General features: G+C 58.6%; 1 protein-coding gene across 4 annotated transcripts in view; it reads right to left on the reverse strand.

Annotated features, from left to right (window-relative positions):
- Positions 1–12,254: 12,254 nt before the first annotated feature.
- Positions 12,255–18,759, reverse strand: part of MACROH2A1 (macroH2A.1 histone) — a 61,361-nt gene continuing 54,856 nt past the window's right edge. For all 4 annotated transcript variants that reach the window (XM_012762212.3, XM_012762210.3, XM_012762211.3 and 1 more), the window contains exon 9: positions 12,255–13,015. In XM_012762212.3, coding sequence (XP_012617666.1) covers positions 12,850–13,015 — 166 coding nt within the window. In that variant the 3' untranslated portion in view covers positions 12,255–12,849. The remainder of the gene's footprint in view (positions 13,016–18,759) is intronic.

Below are 18,759 nucleotides of genomic sequence, written 5' to 3' on the forward strand. Positions count from 1 at the left end.
GTTTTTAGACATTTCAGGGAGAGGGGGGTTATAGGTAAAGCCATCAATCAATACGTGGGAGGCATACATTGGTTTGGCCAAAAAAGGTGGGACATCTTGAAGGGGAGGGGGGCTTGCGGGTTATAGGTGGGTTTAAAGATTCTTTCGGTTGTAATTGGTTAAAGACAAGAAGCTTTGCCTTAAAGGCTTGGAATGTTTTAACATAAGGAGCTGTTACCAGAGATAAGCCGCCAGATATAGATTTGTTGTGGCAATTGAGGACCTGCAGGATCGTCTTGAGTACCCTTAGGCCTATTAATGGGTTACAACGGATGTCTCCAAAAACGGGGTGGGGCATGATGAGGCAAGTCTTCCCTCCGTCTTCCTGGCAGACAATTTAATTTTAGGATATTCCCCAGGCCACGAGGGGGGGGGGCCCCATTCAGTCAGCCGGTGGGGGTTGAGCCTTAAAATTGTCCTTTAGTTCACACCTGTCTCCCGGTCCTCCAGTGTCTCAGCATTCATTTCCTCTGGAATGTCGTGGGACAGCCGATCAGGAGCAAACGGAGGGGCGTTGGTCAGTAGGGACAGGCTTTGCCTCCCTGACGTGGGACGGTGCCCCCTCTCCCCCATGGGGTCACGATGGCGAGCTTGGCAGCAGGGATTTCTCCCCGCGCGACTGCGTTTCTGGACGGTCTGTGGCCCGTGGCTGTGCTCTGGAGAGCCGAGGTCCCCGGCTGGGTGCCTGCCAGCCAGAGGTGGGTGCTGAGGAGCATGCAGGAATGGCGGGGAGAACTCGCTGCTCTTTCATGCCTGTGTGGAAAGGAACGGAGGTGGTGGGGTCTGCGTGGTTTTCTCACAAACACCGTGCGGCTGTGGTGGCGCGCAGACGCTGAGTGCCAAGCCAGCACCTTTGTCCGCGGCGTCAGCGAGAGGGCATGTGATTGGCAGCCGACTCTGTTCGGGGTAGCCAGGGGCTGCGGTGGTGGACGGGGCAGGGACAGCCGGGGACGGTCGGCTTCGGTGTTTTGCTTTCTTGAGGCCTCAAGCACCCTCCGTGAGCAGGCTGGCCCTTGCTCAGGCAGAACCTGACCAATCCTCACACCCCCAGGCCTTGGCACAGCTTAGAAAAACAGATCAAGTCCTCATCCAAAGAGGAATTCAGCACAGACAATCGCCATGGGATTTGGGCGTTTGGGGGAGTTTATAAAAGAAGGTGAGGCAAAGAGAGAAAGGTGGGCCAGACAGTGACAGCTGCCTCTGGGCACTGATGGTGACTGGGACCAGCTCTTGAGCAAGTCCCTCTGCACCCTGGGCCTCGGTTTCCCCACCTGCCAGCCAGATGTTCTCCATGCATCCATCATTTCCGACTTGTACAGCCGGCTGACTGTAGGCTGGAACTTCATCCCAGTCCTAGCTTTATACTCGGATGCCGGGGAGTTCTTGGTCATTCAGAAACAAGGAGGAACTATTTCCTGAGTGATGCCCAGACATTCTGCTAAGAATTCCACAAAGGTGGTTATGTCAGACAATCTTCATAATGTGTGAAGAGATCTTGATTTCTAGGATATTCCAGACCAGGATGTGGCCGAGAGACTGCTCTGTGGGGGTGGTGGGTAGTGAGCCGGCCGTGACCTCTGCCTGGAATACCCCCCTGCCCACCCACCCCAAGTGCACAGCCGGGCGGGGACCTCCTGGCGGCCTGTCCTCTCAGGAGCTGTGTCCAGTTAACTGGCCATGGAGTAAGGGCTCATCTTGCACAGCAGATAAGAAATCCACCCCGTGCGCTAGAGTGCTCCCCTGGGCACGGAAAACATTGTAATATCGCCTCTGCCGCCCCACCGCTGCCAACTCACAGGAAGAAACAGCACTGAACCATGATGCCGAAATTAAAATAATTGCTTTGGAGATCTGTTGATTTGCAAAATTCTAGGTAAGTCTATCAGCACTAAGCTTTTCCTCACTTATCTGGGGGCCTGCTTTGCTCTCAAGCCTGGAGTGTTTTGCATTTAAGGTTGTGGGCTTTGGAGTCTGAGAGAACTGGGATCCAAACCCAGTTCTAGCTCTTTCTTCCCATGTGACCTTGGGTAAGTCATTGAACCTTCTAAGCCTCAATTCCCTCCTTCCTAAAAAGGGGACGATGCTGTTCTCCTTGCAGAGTTGCCAGAGCTGTAAGCTACCATTTACTGAGTGCTCACTGTATGCTGAGCACCTACACCGTGCCACTAATCTTTGCAACAGTCTCGTGGTGTGTGTGGGGGGGTAACCATTGTTCCTGTTTTAGAGACACGTTACAGACTCAGAGAAGCTGAGTGATGCCCCCAAGATCACAGTAAGTGGCAGAGCTGGGACTTGAGCCCAGGAACCGACTCTGATGTCCCCTTTCTGAACCACTGAGCGAATGCCCACCAAGTGCCCGATATGGCCCGACCAGTGGTGGCTGCGCCGGCGTCGTTCGTCTGCGTCCGGCACACAGGAGGTGCTTGGTACAACCGAGCGAGTGGAGAGCCGTGCACTGATGTCCCCCGTGAGCCCAGCCCTGGGAGCACGGTGCGTCTCAGGAGTAAAACTCCGGTCCCCTTGGCCTTGGCGGGACGGCAGGCAGGCGGATGGCATCGTTGGGGACGGTGCCAGGGCAAGGTGGGGCAGGAGGTGCCCTCTGGGGTGCCCTGAGCAGGCATCCCTCCCTCCCTCCCTCCCGGGCAGGCAGGCAGGCCCCGCTGGGGTTTGAGCCCAGATCCCAGAGGCGGGCACAGGCTTGCTTAGCTTCAAGGGGCAAGTTCAAAGCAGAAAGGGAGCTCTCTTAAAAACGAAGGGCAGCGTGAGTGTCGGGGCCGGAGGAGGATGGTTGAGAATTCCTAGTTAAAACTTTATGGCTTCCGCGTTTCCCCTCCTCTCCATCTTCCCATGGAAGTGTGCGTCCGGGGCCGTCTCGGCTGAGTGGGGGTGGGAGCCGCCCGTCGGCCCAGCCGGGAGGGCTTCGGGCTTCATTGGTGCCCACCCGCGGCCTGCAAACTGGGGCCACGCCCCGGGCCTGCAGGTGAGGAGCAGCCGCCACGGGTGCCCACGGGAGCCCAGTGGCCCTGCCACCACCCTCCAGCCCCGCAGACCGCAAGCGGGCAGAGGAAGCTCGGCTGCTGTCCCGTTTATGCGTGTTGACTTAGGGGAGTGCAAACATGTTAAAAGTTCACTTTCTCCTTTATAGGAGTCTATAAAAAGGCTCTTAAACTGGAGCCCTAGGGCTTCAGCGAGACAGACGTGGGCTCGGGCGCTGGGCGCAGGGCTTCCCTCTGCCCTGGACAGGGCGAGCCGGTTCGGGTGCTGCTTCAGCCTGGGGACTCGGAGCCTGAGCTTGGCCGCACGAGCTCAGTGGGCAGCGGGGTCCGGCTGTGGGGCTGCCCCGGGCCTGCAGGTGGTTTCTGATGAGTCCCTGCCGCAGGCTCCTGTGTGGCCTTGTCGCTGTGTGAGCGAGAGCTCCCCTGCCCGGGACCGTTTCCCTGGCCCGCTGGGTGCCCGAGACTCCGGGTTTCTGAGCAAGCAGGTGTGCAGCCGAGCAAGCTCAGCAGGGATCCACCGCCTGGTGCCTGAGTCCTAGCACGGCCCGTGGGTGACGGGCAGGACAGCGGCCAGGGACAGAAAGCGGGTGCCTGGAGTTGTGCCTCGGGCATCCTTGTTTGTCCTTTGGAGCCACAGTGTGCCTTGCCCGTGGCCTGCACCCTTTCAAAGGCCTGAGTGCGAGGTGGCACGCGTCGTGGGCGAGCCCCAGGAGGCAGTTGGGCTCTGGGGAGCTGCGTGCACGTGCTGAGCCTCAGTTTCTGCGCCTGTCGAGCTTGGGGGAGGCCCCTGCTCTGCCTGCCAGTCTCGGGGCTGTCCCGAGAACACAGTGACAAGGAGGAGTTGGGAGATGGCGAGATGGGTGTGCTGGCCGCTTTGAGGCGGCCGGGTGACCAGCCTGTGTCGAGAGCAGCACCTGGCGTCCGTCGGTTCAACGCACAGGTGGCGGGGGCAGGCGGGCGAAGGCGCAGGGCTCATTCTCAGGGCCGGCCGTGTCACCCTGTCCCCCGCCCTGTGCCATGGCATGTGCAACACCCTGGCTTTGAGCAGAAGCATGTGGGCTGCTGCCGCTCACAGGTGCTTGCATCTGACACTTGCTGTCCCTTCAGCTCTGTGACCTGACCCTGCAGGGGGCTGTGGCCGGGAAGGGGCCTGGCAGCACAGCCGGGGCCTTAGCCCACCCTCCTTCAGTGGCACCGGCCCCAGGTGGGCTGGAGCTGGGCAGCGGGCAGGTTCCTCTGGGCACTGGGGGTGCTGGTGGGGCAGGGCTGGCCCCTGCAGGCCTGTCCAAGCCAGGAAACTCCACACCGTGGACCTGAGTGGCCCTCGGCCCGGGTTCAGACACACCTGAGCTTTCCAGAGAGGAAGAGACGCACTGACACTTTGCGGAAAGGACGAGAGCCCCTCTGTGCTCGTGAATCCTCTCGTCACCTGTTTGTCTATGAAATGGGATGACAGTCTTGTCAAGGCCAGGGGAGGCCAGGTGATAAAATGAGCAAGTGTCATCTGCAGAGATACCTGCCGCCTGGGAGGGTGGGGTCTCCTCTGCTCGCTCACCACGGCGTCCCCACAGCCCGCTGCAGGGCTTGGCCTGAGGGCTCAGGGAAGGTGTGCATGGACAGCACTCGGTGTCTGGTGAGGGTGACGGCCCTGTGGACACAGGATAGCTGGCCCCGGTGTGTGAAGCTGTTCCAAGCACAGGGAGGGGGACGGGCCCCACACCCCAGGGCAGGTGGCTGCGGGTCAGAGCTGGTTCTGCCACGCCCCGTCGCTGGGCTTCCTCAGCCTGGGTCTGTACAGTGGAGGGACATCAGTGATGCTAGAGTATTTCGTGGAGAACTGATGCAGTGATGGACGTCAGACACCCGGCGTCATGCCTGGGACTTAGGACATTGCACACGCGGCTGGTGCCGCGTCCACGGTCGCGATCACCTCTGTCTGTAGCACCGTCAGCAGCACTGAACTGTTTGCTAGTGGAGACGCCCTGGCTGTGGCTGTTGCTCCACATGCCGAACCGAATGGCACGGAAAGGTTGGGGTCACGCCAAAGGGCTCCGTGGACTCGGTATTCTAGAACAGAGCCACCCCGCATGATTTCCTGTGACGCTGGAGATGCTCCATAGTCACGGCTGTCCAATGTGGTGGCCGCTGGCCGCGTGTGGCCGACGGTGCTCGAAATGTAGCAGGTGTGCAAAGGGACTGAATTCTTTATTTTATTTTATTTTGATGAGTCTACACAGCTACATGTGACTAGTGTCTACTGTAGTGGACATTGTAGTTCTAGAATGTTCCTTCCAAATTGGACGCTGCCCCGCTCCTCTCTGAGCCAGCCAGCACCACGTGGAGAGGGGCTTGCCGTGTCCTCAGCACCCTCAGCCGCAGGCAGTGACGGCTCCTGCAGGGCGGCTCCCGCCACCACAGCCAGGGCGCAGATTCCAGCTCTGGCCGGGACACAGGGACACAGTTCCCACTCATTAAGCATTTGTGACCAGCACTGTGCTGTCCAGTCTCTGTTACAGAGGAGGAGACCACGCCCTGAAGAGGCAAGGTGACTTGCCCGTAGATCCCGCTGTGGCGGCCGACCTGCTTGTGGCCCCGGCCAGGTCCTCAGACCACGGGAGGACGGGCGGGCCAGGCTGAGGGAGAGCCGCGCTGCAGGGGCGGAAGGTCCCGGGTGCAGGGCGGTGCTTTCCCCACCTGCGCGTCCCTCTCCGCGGTCCCCTCCACAGGGCTGCCTGGGTGACAGACACCCGGCCCTCTGTCCTGTCTCCGTCCGTGGCAGTGCTCCGGGGAGGGGCGGCCAGGGCGGCGAGCAGCTTCCCATTTCACAGCTGTGGGTATGGAGGTCCCAGGGATCGAGCCGCCTGCCCAAGAGCCCGCAGGGCAGTGGCCGGTCTGCTGGGATGGGCTTTGACCCTGAGCCCACTTCTGCCACCACTCGAGTCCCCAGCCTTGCCTTGACTTCCGCGGCCGCGTGCTGGGTGGGCAGGCCATGCCCACGGGCACACCCACGTGACCTGGATTCTAGAAGGTGCCCAGGAGCTGGGCGGGCCTGGAGTGTGGTGGTCCTGCCCAGGGGCGTGCGGGCAGGCGGGCGGGCGGCAGGGGCTGACAGGCCTTAATAGGCTCATTGTCCCTGGCCAGGCCCCTGCCTCACTCGCTTGGGCGGATGAGCTCATGTCTGCCGGCGCAAGGGTGGCGGGCGGCTGCAGGGAGGCCGTGGCTGGGAGCCGCGCGGGCTGGGGCTGGCGGAGTCATGAAGCGGAACCTTGTAATGAGGGACGCCGGCTGGATTTATGGGGCCGCGCACGTGCGCCCGGCCTTCCTGCGAGGCCTCCGCACGGGGACAAAAACAAGTGCTGGCCAGGACCGGGTCGGCTGAGTCTTAACGAGGGCCCGCTGGTGACGAGAAGGCCCGGCCGGGACCCCGGCCCGGGGAGGAGCGGAGCTGGGGCCGGTCCCATGTCAGTGTGGGCTCTGCCGGGGCCTCTGCCTCCAACTCCGCCGGGGAGGCCCGCGAAGAAGCCCGGCCAGACGCTCAGGGCTCGGGCCACGGACCTCGGCGCCCACGCTCTGGAGCTCTGTGTCCTTGGACCAGGTGCTTGTGAATCCTCTCCTCAGTTGTTTGTCTGTGAAATGGGATGACAGTCTTGTCAAGGCCAGGGGAGGCCAGGTGATAAAATGAGCAAGTGTCATCTGCAGAGATACCTGCCGCCTGGGAGGGTGGGGTCTCCTCTGCTCGCTCACCACGGCGTCCCCACAGCCGCTGCAGGGCTTGGCCTGGAGGGCTCAGGGAAGGTGTGCATGGACAGCACTCGGTGTCTGGTGAGGGTGACGGCCCTGTGGACACAGGATAGCTGGCCCCGGTGTCCTGGCTGGTGGGTGGGCAGGTGCAGGGTGCACTGGGACCACCTTGCCCAGACAGTGTGGTCAGGGAAGGCTTCCTGGAGGCGGCATAGGGGAGGTCTAAGGGCAGAGACCTGCCAGGTTGAGCAGGACTGCAAATAAGTGGCGACAGCAGTGTGTTCTGGTGAGGAACTGGCACATGCAAAAGGCCTGAGTGCAAGACATGAGCGGCCGTACAGAGTAAGTCTGGCTGGGGGGAGAGCGGGGCGGGGGGAGGTGGATGAGGGGGACCAGCCCTTCTCCACTCCCAGGGCTGCCAGGGTGCCAGGAGGCAGTGTCTGCACTTCCGTGCGCCCCAGCTTCCTTAGCTACGAAATGGGGGCGCCGACAGCTCTGCTTGAAGCTGCGGTGCGGGGAAAACTGGGGTGTGCACGTGCCTGCGCCATGCGGGGCTGAGTGGGCGGCGGCGGGGGGTTTGGGCGCCGCCCTTTGAGCAGCCCCGGGGTGACTGGGGATGCACATGAAGGCACACAGGAGCGTTTGGGTGGGGGTCCCCGGAAAGAGGCGTCCCCGGGTGTAATCTCAGGGGAGCTGTCGCCGTCTTCCCAGTGGTCCGCACTTGCCCGGGCTCACATCCTGGCGGGCCAGCGCGTCACTCTGGTCAGAGTCCCCTGAAGCCCCCCGCTGCTGCTGAGTGGGCGCTTCCCTCCAAAGGACGTGGCCACAGGGCCACGTGCACCTTCTCCTGGGCCGTGGAAGCCTCCTCAGGGTGGGGCCCCATAGCCGGGACCTCGGGGGCCTGAGCAGGAGCCCCGGGGTGTCAATTATGCGCCGGTCCTGGCCGCTGGCCGCTTGACTGACAGCTCATTACCCCGCTGCCATTTTTGGGCGGTGGAATTTAATCTCCCAGATGGGAAGCAAATCAATTTGCCCATCCGCCGCAGCTGAGCCTACTTGAACTCCGCTCTAATTTATTCTCTTAAGCTTGGGAAGGCTTGTTGTTTCCAGGTACCGAAATATCAGGTTTCGCAGCCGGTGCCCAGAGGGCCACGCTCAGGGTTAGCGGCGGCGCCCCTGTCGGGGGAAGCCGGGGCTCCCGCCGGCTGGCACAGGCCTGTGGACAGGGAGGTGGCGTGTGGGAATGTGGTGCGGTGACACCGATGTCTCAGGGACAGACGTGGCCTGCCCGAGGGCTCAGAACAGGAGGGGACCGCGACCAGCAAGGCACATCCAACCTCCCGCTTGCACGTGTTCTGCAGCCGAGCTGCTCTGCACGGCGACCATTGCTCCGCGCGGCAACCGTTGCTCTTCACGGTGACCGTTGCTCCGCGCGGCGACCGTCGCTCCAGCTTCAGGAGTTTGAACGTAACATTTGGAGGGCGGCGTTCTGGGACTCTGAGCTTTCTGCCCTCACTAAAGTGCGGTTACAAACCTGAAGCCAAGGTGGTCCTTTAACCTGTGACGTTGGGACCCTTTTGCCCCTCGGCCCAGCAGGGCAGGTGGGGAGCCACCTCTCCAGGGAGCGCGTGCCTACTGGGTGTGGGTCACTGTGGTGCATGGCCGCTGGGTCGCCCAGCGGACCAGGGAGAAGCCCAGGTGCGCTGTTCTAAGTCCTCTAAGGGGCCTACAAGTTCAGCAGACAGTTCTGGTCGTTTCGTGGGCAGCGCGGGCCTGGGGGGCCTCTTGAGAGATTTCGGCTGCTTTGTGCTCAAGTTCAAAGGACGCTTGTCTGCAGGCCCTCGGTCAGCACAGAGGACGCTGGGGTGGTCGCATCACGTGCGCCTGCACGAGTGTCGCACTGGGCGTGGGGTGCGTGGGCGGGGGTCCCGGGCCGGGCGGGGGAGGGGAGAGGGGCAAGTGCTGCACTCTCGCTCCTGCGTTTGACAAAGCAGCGCCTGGCTGGTTTCCAGGGGTCAGGGAAAGGCCAGTCTGTTTACACACCTTTGCCGGGGAGCTCGGAGGGCGGGGACGGCCCAGGATTAATGAGCAGAGTTGCTGGCTCGCCTGTCAGGAGGCTCCTGTGACATTGTTTTGGTATCAGGGCAAACACGACAGTTTAGGTTATAAATAGAAGAAAAGCGAGAGAAAAGGTGGCCTCGCCCCTTGCCATTGAGATTTCCCTTTCTTCTCAGCCAGCAGTGGGCCCCAGGGACCCCCTCCCCACCCCAGCGCCTTTCGGGGGGACAGGCCAGCCAGGGCTTCCACCCCAGCCCCGAGGAGGCCTGGCCAGGACGGTTGTAGAACTTGGACTGGGAGGGGGGTAGGACCTTTGGCAAGAAAGGTACTGCCCATCTCTTTCCTTTTCTTCTTTCTCTGCCTTAGTGCAAGCCAGTTTCTGCGTCGGGGTTAGCTGCAGCTGCGACTAGATGCACTGGAGCCCGAGTGGGCGGGAGGGATCCTGCCACACAAATCCAGGGATGCACAGCTCCCACCGAGGGGTGGGGCTGGAGCAGCTGTCCTGGGTAGGGATGGGGTGCAGACCCGAGGTCCTCAACACGGGGGCCGAGGGACCTCTGTGCCAGCTTGCCACTTACCGCCCACCTGTCACCTTGTCCTCTTGGCCTAGAAGATCCCAACCTTTCCTGCAAAGCCCTAGGAAGCGCTAGGTTGTCTCTTCGAATCACTGAGATAGCAGTGAGCTGAACTCCTTGCTCTGAGCCCTGCCTGTTTAGTGGGTGCTGCTCTGGGCCCTCGCCCCCCGCTTGCTGGACAGAAACATTGTGTCTCTCACCTGGGTAGGGGGCCCCTAATCTGAGGCGTGGTTCACAGAAAGCACACAGTAAGCCCTTTCTGTGTAACCACCCATGGTGGTTACTGTAAATGCATGTTGCTTTTCCTCTGCTATCGAGCGGGTGTGGTTCAGGGCCCAGGGCCAGTAAGCAGGCGAGAAGCCCCAACTGAAGGACAAAGTACTGAGACGGATGCCAAAGAACTCAGCTCGGGGGGGCGGGGGTGCTTTAGTTGTAGAGTCAGACAGAGCTGGTCCCAAATCCCAGCTCCACCATTCTATCTGTGCGACCTTGGGGAACACCCTTCACCTGTGCCACAGTTTCCTCATCTGTGAAATGGGGACAGTGCTGTCTGCCTCACAGAGTGGCCATGAGAAGCCCAGGAAATGATGCCTGCAGGGTGCGTGCACATGTGTACACACAGTAGTTGCTATCGGTAGTGTGGTGCCAGCTGCAGCTACGGCGCTGTGTTAGAGCTCAGATGTCTCTTAAAGGGGGGGGGCACTAAGAAATCACCCGATTACGCGGGGCGGTGGCTCACTGCACGGCTCTCGCTGCACACCTGCCCCTCACACAGCTCACAGCGGGGAGGGATGGATGGGGGACAGCGCTTACCTCTCTAGAACCTGCAGGACTTACCCCCGAACACACACACAAAATAATCCCAATTTTGGTAAGTTTTACTAACTGCATACTTGTCTTTTGACACGTGTGAAAATGCATGTGTGCATTTCAAGAGCTTCCTTGCTAAAGTTGCACCGATTTTTTTTAAACTCATGAGCTTTCCCCTTTCCAAACACAAGGCTGACATCAGAGAACATTTTTTGATCCAGTTTGAGAAACACACTGGGTGGTTCTGAGATGATGGGAATCCCAGGAGGCTGGTTGGCTCTTTCCTGCGTAATCGTCGAAAGGAATCTCTCCAACGTGCCCACGGTCGCAGGGGCACGATGCACTTTGGGTAACTCAAAGTTTAGAAACATTTAGGTGACTATGGTAAATAATTCACGCAAACCCTGACAAATGCAATTTATTCTTTTGTGCAATCACAAGGAAGAGCAGAAACTGGCTGGGCTTTTCTCTCCTTAGTTCCCAATCCTTTTAGCGACATCTAGCGGAGGATCTTTGAAAAATACCGCACTTGCTTCTGTGAGCTTCCTCCAAAGCTAAGGAAATCCAACTCACCAAGCAGCCATTGTAACCTGGGTTCCATGTAAGTGTCCATCTGTGTTTCAGTCTCCAAGTTAAAAGCACCACCGAGGCCAAACGGACCCTCTGTTGTTGGTGACTGCAGCGTGCTAGCAGGGACCTGCATTGCGGTGACCAGCAGCTCTGCATGTCAGTCTGGCTGTCACTTGCTAGCCATGCGATCACCTCTCGGCCTCAGTCTTCTCAGCTGTAAAACTTACCTGATAGTAGAACTGGCCCATGGGTTACTGTAAGGACCAAATGACGTGATGCCCGTAAAGGGCCGGCATGGTGTCTGCCACGCCGTGATTACCAGCTGCACGGTGGGGCTCGTCCATGCAAACAGGTGCTGGTGTCTATGAAGTGGTGTCATTTTAAGATGTGTCGTCTTGAAAAGATAATGGTGAGCTTGCTCTCTCCCTCCCTGTGCCCCTTCTCCCTTCCTCTCCCTATTTCCTCTTTTCAAACTCTAATCAAGAAATGGGAATACATAACCTGGACCCAGCAAAAGTCTTGGCAAAAGAAATTTGAAAGTCTTATTAGCACCTTATATTCAGAAGACATTTGGAAAAACCGTCTTTCGGGTTTGAGTTGGAAGTACCATGGTGGCCTTTTCATGGAGAAGCTTAGTTGTGCGAGGGTCTAGGGCCTTCTGTTTTGTCTTCGTTAGACACAGCCTGGAAGGGAAGAACGACCCTTTACATTCGCCGTGACATGCAGGGTGCTGCTTGTTTCCTCCGAGCTAAAGCCAGCGTTGGAAGCCTTCTAAGAGATGGAAGGCATCTTCTGTGTGTTTTAGGCAAATGCAGATTAAGGGGTAACTGCCCCTTGAAGCAGGAAGCGTCGCTGTTTTGCTGATATGTTCTAGCTATGCTGGCCTGGCTGGAACTTCCTAAACAATCTACGTCCCTCAACAGCCTGGGCAGGGAGAAGGCGGGTAAAGCTGGCAGCACATTCTGGGGGCCTTGGTGGTGGCAGCTTGCCCTTGTAAAACGCCTGGCACCTTTCTGCCAGGGCTTCTGTCCTGCGGGGGATGGCAGGGACAACACAGGATGTGAGGCTTCTGCAGGCCCATCCGGCAAGTGGCCAGGGTGCCCAGTCCAGCCACGAGCCAGACAGTCAGGAGGGGACAGCAGTAGGAGAGAGCTGGGCTCAGAGTCTGAAGCCTTGGGACCAGCCTGCCACCTGCCACCTGCATGGCTTTGGGTATATCCCCTCCCTCATCTGTGAAATGGGGATAACACTCCTGGCCCAAGGGTCGTAAGATTGAAAGGAGAAACTTGACAAGAATTTGCTCTACAAAGCACTGGGTGGGGGCCAGAGATGGTGCCCGCCTGCCCGCCCAGGCCACCGCAGAGCCTCCCCGGGGTGGGCCGCCTGCCCCCACCTCCTGTGACTAGAGAGGCCGACTCGGGACCCACGACTCACAGGCAGAATAACTGGAAATGCCAGTCGCAGCAACAGTTTAACATTTTACTAAATCAATTCACACAAATTCCAAATTGCAAATATAATTAAGGACAACAGCTTCTGCTTTACCTTTTAAATCTTTCATTTTCAAATCCATCATTAAGACAAAAGTAAACAAAAATTAGGTCTGTTGCAAATTCATGATTTTTCTTCCGAGGAAACAAAAAAGGACATTAGAGTAAAAAGAACGCCACTGGGTGTACGATAAAGCACCACACACATGATTACAGACGGGCTTCCTGGCTTCTGCGACACGTAAAAGACACTGTTCTCTCCACTGCTGTGCGTCAATCAGGATTCCATTAAAATAAAACTATAAAATCTCCTAGGTTACGCTAAGTCAGACACGGTCTGGAACACAGTGCTCAACAACAGTAATGCCAACTATCAGTGCTAACGTAAAACATTTTAGAAGGTCAAAAACAATTAAACTGGAAACCAAAACCTTATTTTCCCTAGATGAGCAAAATTGAAAATGAAAGGGTTCTCGCCTCCCAGTAGGAGTGAGGGGGCCTTTTTTTTTCCTTTTTTTCTTTCGAGTTGGAGGCGGGGGACGCGCGGGGGCTGGCTCTGGGTTCCTCGGCCTAGTTGGCGTCCAGCTTGGCCATTTCCTGCACGTAGATGCCTATACTCTCGCTGTCGAAGAGCACAAAGTACACCGTCTTGATGGAAGAGGACATCGTGGACACAAAGTAGCTGGAGATGGCCTTCAGGATCAGCTGAGCTGCCGTCTGCTTCGGAAAACCGTTCCTGCGGGAGAGAAGGCAAGCTCTGAGCGCGGGGCCACCACGGTGGTCACGGAACCTGCCCTGTCCCCGGGCAGCCCCCCTCGCAGGAAGCCCTGGAGGCTGTGTGCGCCGCAGTGGCCTCCTGCTGGGTCACAGCATGCCCTGAGCCCTGCGGCTGCTGGTCCACCAGTGTGAGAAAGCCCAGTGCCCGGCGACGGGGGCCAGACACCAGGCAGAGAGCCTCGACCCTGTGTGTGCCTTCACACAAGAAGGCGTCCAGGAAGTTCTCTGAAGGACAACCAGCCAGCAGGCGGGACAGCGTCCTGCAGGGTGTGTTGGGCCCCCAAGTGCGGCACAGAGACCTGCGTTTCTTTCTTCCCATCATCCCTGCAGCCCGCACAGAGCGTGAGCCACAGCCCAGACTCTCTGTGCTCCAGCGCGAGTCACCCCGGGCCTAGCTGGAGGTTCCCTGGGAAGGCCCTGACCTCCGTCCCTCGAGCAGAAGGGTTGTGCCCTTCACACTGGCCTCTAGAGTCCACAGGTGCGGGGGCTGCTGCCTGGAATCTACCCCCCAATATACACCAGCTCCCGTCCCACCCCACAGGCCAGGCTGTCGGGAGCCGTGGTGCTGGGGAGGAACTCTGGGCCGAGTGGGCTGTTCAACGAGGTGATGTCACCAAGTCTCCAAGCCAGTTGTGTTTGGATTCACACACGTTTCTGTCTAAAGCAAATGCCACGCGGCAGTTTTTGGAATTAGGTGCTCAGAAGTTAAGAGTCTGCAGTCACGCCTGGGAGGACTGGCGCTGCTCCCGGGCCACGCCGAGGGTGGCCGCCTGCCTGGCTGGTGGAAACAGCCTGGAATCGAACCCCTACTGACCCCATTTTACAGGTAAGAATGCCGGGGGGGTGACGTTTGGGGCCAGTGATCACGTGAACTTCTCTGTTCACTGGCAGATCGAGTTGTCACTCTGCCTGAGCAGGATGGGTTGGCATCCACGGTGCTGGGCCAGCTGCCTATGCTGGCTGGTCCTCGCCTCTGGGTGGGGATCTGCCGCCACGCGGAGAGGTTTCCAGACAGGTAGAGTGGGGACTTCTTTCTCTGTGCCCCGAGTTCTGAGCCACCTGGCTGGGCCATTGGAGACCCCAGACGCGGCCGCTGTTGTCAGAGCCCAGAGCATCCCGTGGCAACGGAAGAAACTGTTCCTGTGACTCGATTTTGATCAAACGTGGCTTTACCCAGCTTCATGGTGGCGACCTAGGGACTGCTGGATGTTTCAGGAATGGAGCTCATTCTTAGAGGACAAGGGTGTCCCCCTAGGGCATGTGCCCAGCCTGTGGAAAGTGGGGTGCACCCCAGATTCGGGGCTCCTTCACATACAGGCGGTGCAGCCCAGGCACGTGGCCCTGCCGCTGCTGGCAACAGGGCGCTCTGGCTGGGAGGGTGGCGTCAGACACGCACAGCTTCCCCCAAAGAGAGCCTGGTGGCTCCAGACCACCAGGTGAGCCAGGTTGGAGGGTGGCAGGGACAGTGAAGGGACAGGGCTCTCAGGGCATGGGCAGACAGCTCCCCAGCACCAGGGCCCACAGCTGGCACAGCTGTCCTGACTCTCTTCCCAGGAGTCGAGCAGCACAGAGGCTGGGTTATCTGGAACGAGACACACGTTGGGAAGGACTGAGGTGGTAAACTCGACCTTCTGCTTTTGGGAGGCATCTACCCAGCGCTGCAGGCTGCTTCCTACTGCGGACCGGGCTCCCAGGGCCTGCTGCAGCCTGCACATGAACCAAAGGGACTCCAAGGGCTGCTAGAACGAGCAGAGCCCTGTCTGTAGACGTGACCTGGATGCTTGGGGCGGAGAAAGGCTGTGAAGCCCCGCAAAGGAGGACACCTGTCTCAGGCTCACACCTGCACAGGTGAGCACCTGTGGAACTGCCACACATGGCAGTCTGTCATGTGGCCTGATGGTCACAGCCCATCTCCAGCTGTGCCTGCCCCATGGGGCAGGGCTTCTGGAGCTGCCCTAATCCCATTCTGCAGCTGGTCTGTGCAGGCCACTGCATTGGGACACTTAGGGACGTCCAGCTCAAGCTGGGTGGGATGTGTCCTGGTGCAGACGTATGGTGCGTGGCCCTGGCCCTGCTGACTGGGAGGCCCCAAGGGGTCTCCCTGGAGCACCAGAAGTTTGCCAATCCCTCCTGCCTGTGCTGGCACAGACCTGCCCCCGTGGCTTTGCAGGCCTCTGCCTTGGACCTTGGAGAAAGGGTATGTGACTGTCGGGGTGCGGGGCAGAAAGTCCTGTTACTCTACTTCAGTAGTTGTCAAACTTTTGAGTCTGCGTCAGAATCCTGGAGGGCTTGTCAAAACACGGACAGCTGGGCTCCACCCGGAGCTGCTGACTCAACAGGGGCTAGAGCCCACTCTTCAGAAACCACCGTTCTGTATGTAGGCTGGGACCCAAGCTCGTGGGCTGGGCCTAAAGGTTAGGGATCCGCAAGTGAGGGAGACAGGTAGAGGTCAAAGGTTTTAGACCTGCGGTGACCACACCTGCATGCCCTCCTGTTAGACAGAGTGGGCTCTTCTCCTGCCAGAGGTGCCTGGCCTTGTCCTTCTAGGTCGCTGGTGGGTGGACACAACTCTGGATATGTTCCTAGGAAAACCCTCTGTTGACAAGCCCGCCTCTCTGTCCTAGGAAGCCCCAGCCTGTGGAAGAAACCCTTCCCACCCCCGTGGGATTGTGGCTCGTCCGGACCACGCATGCGTCCAGGAGGGACCGAGGAAGGTAATTGCTCCCCTGATGTTTTCAAGTAGGGCCCCAAAGTGGTGTCTAGTTGTCACAGTTAGAAAGTTTGTAACGAAATGGAGCATGTAAGCAGACGCCCTCACGGGGGCTTCCCACGCAGCGCTGCATGCTCCAGCAGGGCAGCCGCAGCACACGCAGGCCCAAGCAGGCCCGTCCCCTGCGCGGTGGAGGAGCAGAGCGGCGAGCGCGCTGGACAAGACTGGGCACGATAAGCACCAGGGCGTGGCACATGGAGTCCTCACCCAAGAGCAGCTACCCATAAAGCGGGTGGTCTCAAGGGTCTTTCTAAAGGCTTGTGCAGTGGAAAACTGCCTCCCCGTCCCCACGACAGCTGTCACTGGGTGACTGCTATTGTCACTGTAGTTACACTGTGCTAACAAGGTTGGCCTCAAGCTCTGGAGGGCTGCTGGCCACAACCGTGGGCACACGTGGCGGGGTGGCACCCAGCTCTGGTGCAGTGCTGCTGGCACCTTGCTCCTCTGGGCTCGCCTGCTGGCGGCATGACGGCGGCCCTCTGAACAGCCATTCCTGCCTGGCCCCGTCTGTGCCTTCTGCCGTATCTCAGATCTGCTGCCTCTGTGACCGTCACCATGCCCCGCAGCTGGCCTGTTGTTAGGCTTCTGCTCTAGAGTCAGATTTGTGTTCGAATTCCTGCCGCCTTTGGGCAGGGGCGTGACTTCTCTCAGCTTTAGCTGCTACTGCTGGAACTGTGCACAGGTGCCCCAGGGGTACACGTGGGGGGAGGAGGTTGCTTTGCTGCCCTCAGTCCCCACGCCTCGACACGTGGGTGCTCTTGTGTTTCCACTGTTACCGTGCCTATGGGTGTCTGTATGCCACATGTTTCCCACCCCGCGGGACTGGGACCTTGGCCGCCATAACCCCCTTCTCGGGCCTTCCTGTCAGTCCGGTTGCATTGGTCATAGCCTTTCCCATGCGACCTGGGCCTCAGTTTCCCTAGGCTGGTGCCTCTTCGGTGAGCCCACACACATTGGACACTCGATGTGCACAGGTTGTGGGTTCACATGCCAGAAAAGGGTGCAGTTCCTCCAGCTCTGCCCCACTGCTGCGACAGACGCGGAGGTGGACTCTGGCTTTCCTGCTGGGCCAGTCCCCCAGTCTAATTGTCTCTGCTGTCAGGGAACATGCCTGTCACTGTGTGTGGACACTCTTCCCTAAGGTTAGGCCCCCCTTGCACTGTGTTGCCAGCTGCTCCTTTGTCACTTTTCCACGTTCTGTCTGGCTTTTGAGACTCTGCCTCTCTGAAGTTGCCCGAGGCCCGTCGATCAGAAGACCAGACCCCTGGGATCCTCAGCCGAGGGCACCGGTATACGAGAGGTGAGTGTGCAGAAGGGGCACTCCGGTCTCACTGCAGGGCTCCCAGGCTCTGTGGCCGCTGTCTGGGGAATCGGGGAATGCCCTGGCAGTATTTCCAAGGTTCGCTGGAACTTCTCTGTACACAGAGTGCAGGGGCCGCCCTGTGGTGGGATGCAAGCAGGTAAGGGTGGGGTTCCTTGTGCCTCATGTCAAACTCTGCAGGCAGGAGCCTCAACTGTGTGGCCGCAAGGGGGTTACTTAACCTCCAAGCTTCAGTCTCTGCCTTTGAGAGAGGCAGTGACAATGGTCACCTCTCAGGGCTGCTGATGCGGGGTGTAGCGCAGTGCCTGGGGCCCGAGGAATACCCACCCATGGAAGCTTGGAAGAACCTAGCTTTCCTTTCAAGCTCATAAATCTAAGGAAAGTTTAATCAAAACCCCAAACTAGCTATCCTGCCCCTCTGACTGAGGGTCACTTTCCTAATGTCAAACAGAGCTGAGAGCATATCCATAAATACTGTGACCAGAGGGCCGAGGACAGTGCGTCCAGATGGCAGAGGTGGCTTTGCGAGGCCAGGGTCAGGCGGTGAGGGCTCCGGCCGGGCTGACGGGCGCTGTCGCACAGGTGGGGTGGCGGTCACCCTCTCGAGGCCTGGGCCGCAGCTCAGCACGTGATCCGTGGCCGTTGACCAGTGTTTGCGTGTATATTGTTCTAATTCCGACACGACTTTCATGCCAGAGACACTGGACGCCACAAACAAGCCATTTTATTTACCCTCTTAAAACCCACTGTGATTCACGGCCGGCTCTGGTGTAATCCCATTTTGACTCATGAAAGCGAGGGCAGCTGTTTACACAGCTCTGCGGGGCCAGGTCTGCCCGGCAGATGTGGCCGGGAGCCGCACACATGTGCCGCCTTCGGCGTTTCACCCCCTTTAAAGCTTTCAATTGATTATTTTTTAAAACTTTTGACTCCATGAAAAATGTAAATAAGTTTGTAATAACAGATGCTCTTTTATAGGAATTACTTTTATGCTTCAATTAAAAATTTCCCAATAGTCATATGAAAGGGTGTGAAATTATTACCTCCAATAAAGTTTCCTATTGCCTCCCTCTTCGGAAGCACCTTTCATCAGAGCAGATCAAAGTGCATCCGAAGCACTAATTAACTGAGCCTCGGAGCCATCTGTGAGGAAGGGCAGGCCCTACAGCCTTGCTTGATAAGGCAGGCCAGGCAGAGAGAGGCTGATTCATTTACCAAAGGTCACACAGCACCAAAGACAAGACCTTCTAAAAGAGGTGAGGGGATAGGAAGGCAGGAGAAGCAGGGAGTAGGGCTACTTAAACTCCGATCGAAAGCACTTTGGGACAGGCCCTGGGACCTACAGGGAGAATTCAGTCTGCTTGTCTTTGCATGTCCTGTTATCTTTTGCTTTCAACATGCATTTAAATGGTGTTAACTTTTAAAATGATGCTCTTTCCAAGAGACTAGCATGAAGCATACTAACTGAACACATAGATGGCAGTCAAGACTCCGTCAGCCAGGCACAGGAACCCTCTCCCCCACACTGTGGGGACACGGCTGGGGGAGGTAAGCGCTCAGCCTCCTGAGGGCTTGCCAGGGCAATGCTCGTTCCGCCGCTTTGGCCATGAGG

Source organism: Microcebus murinus, chromosome 21 (genome assembly GCF_040939455.1).
Source record: "Microcebus murinus isolate Inina chromosome 21, M.murinus_Inina_mat1.0, whole genome shotgun sequence".
Classification (NCBI taxonomy): domain Eukaryota; kingdom Metazoa; phylum Chordata; class Mammalia; order Primates; family Cheirogaleidae; genus Microcebus; species Microcebus murinus.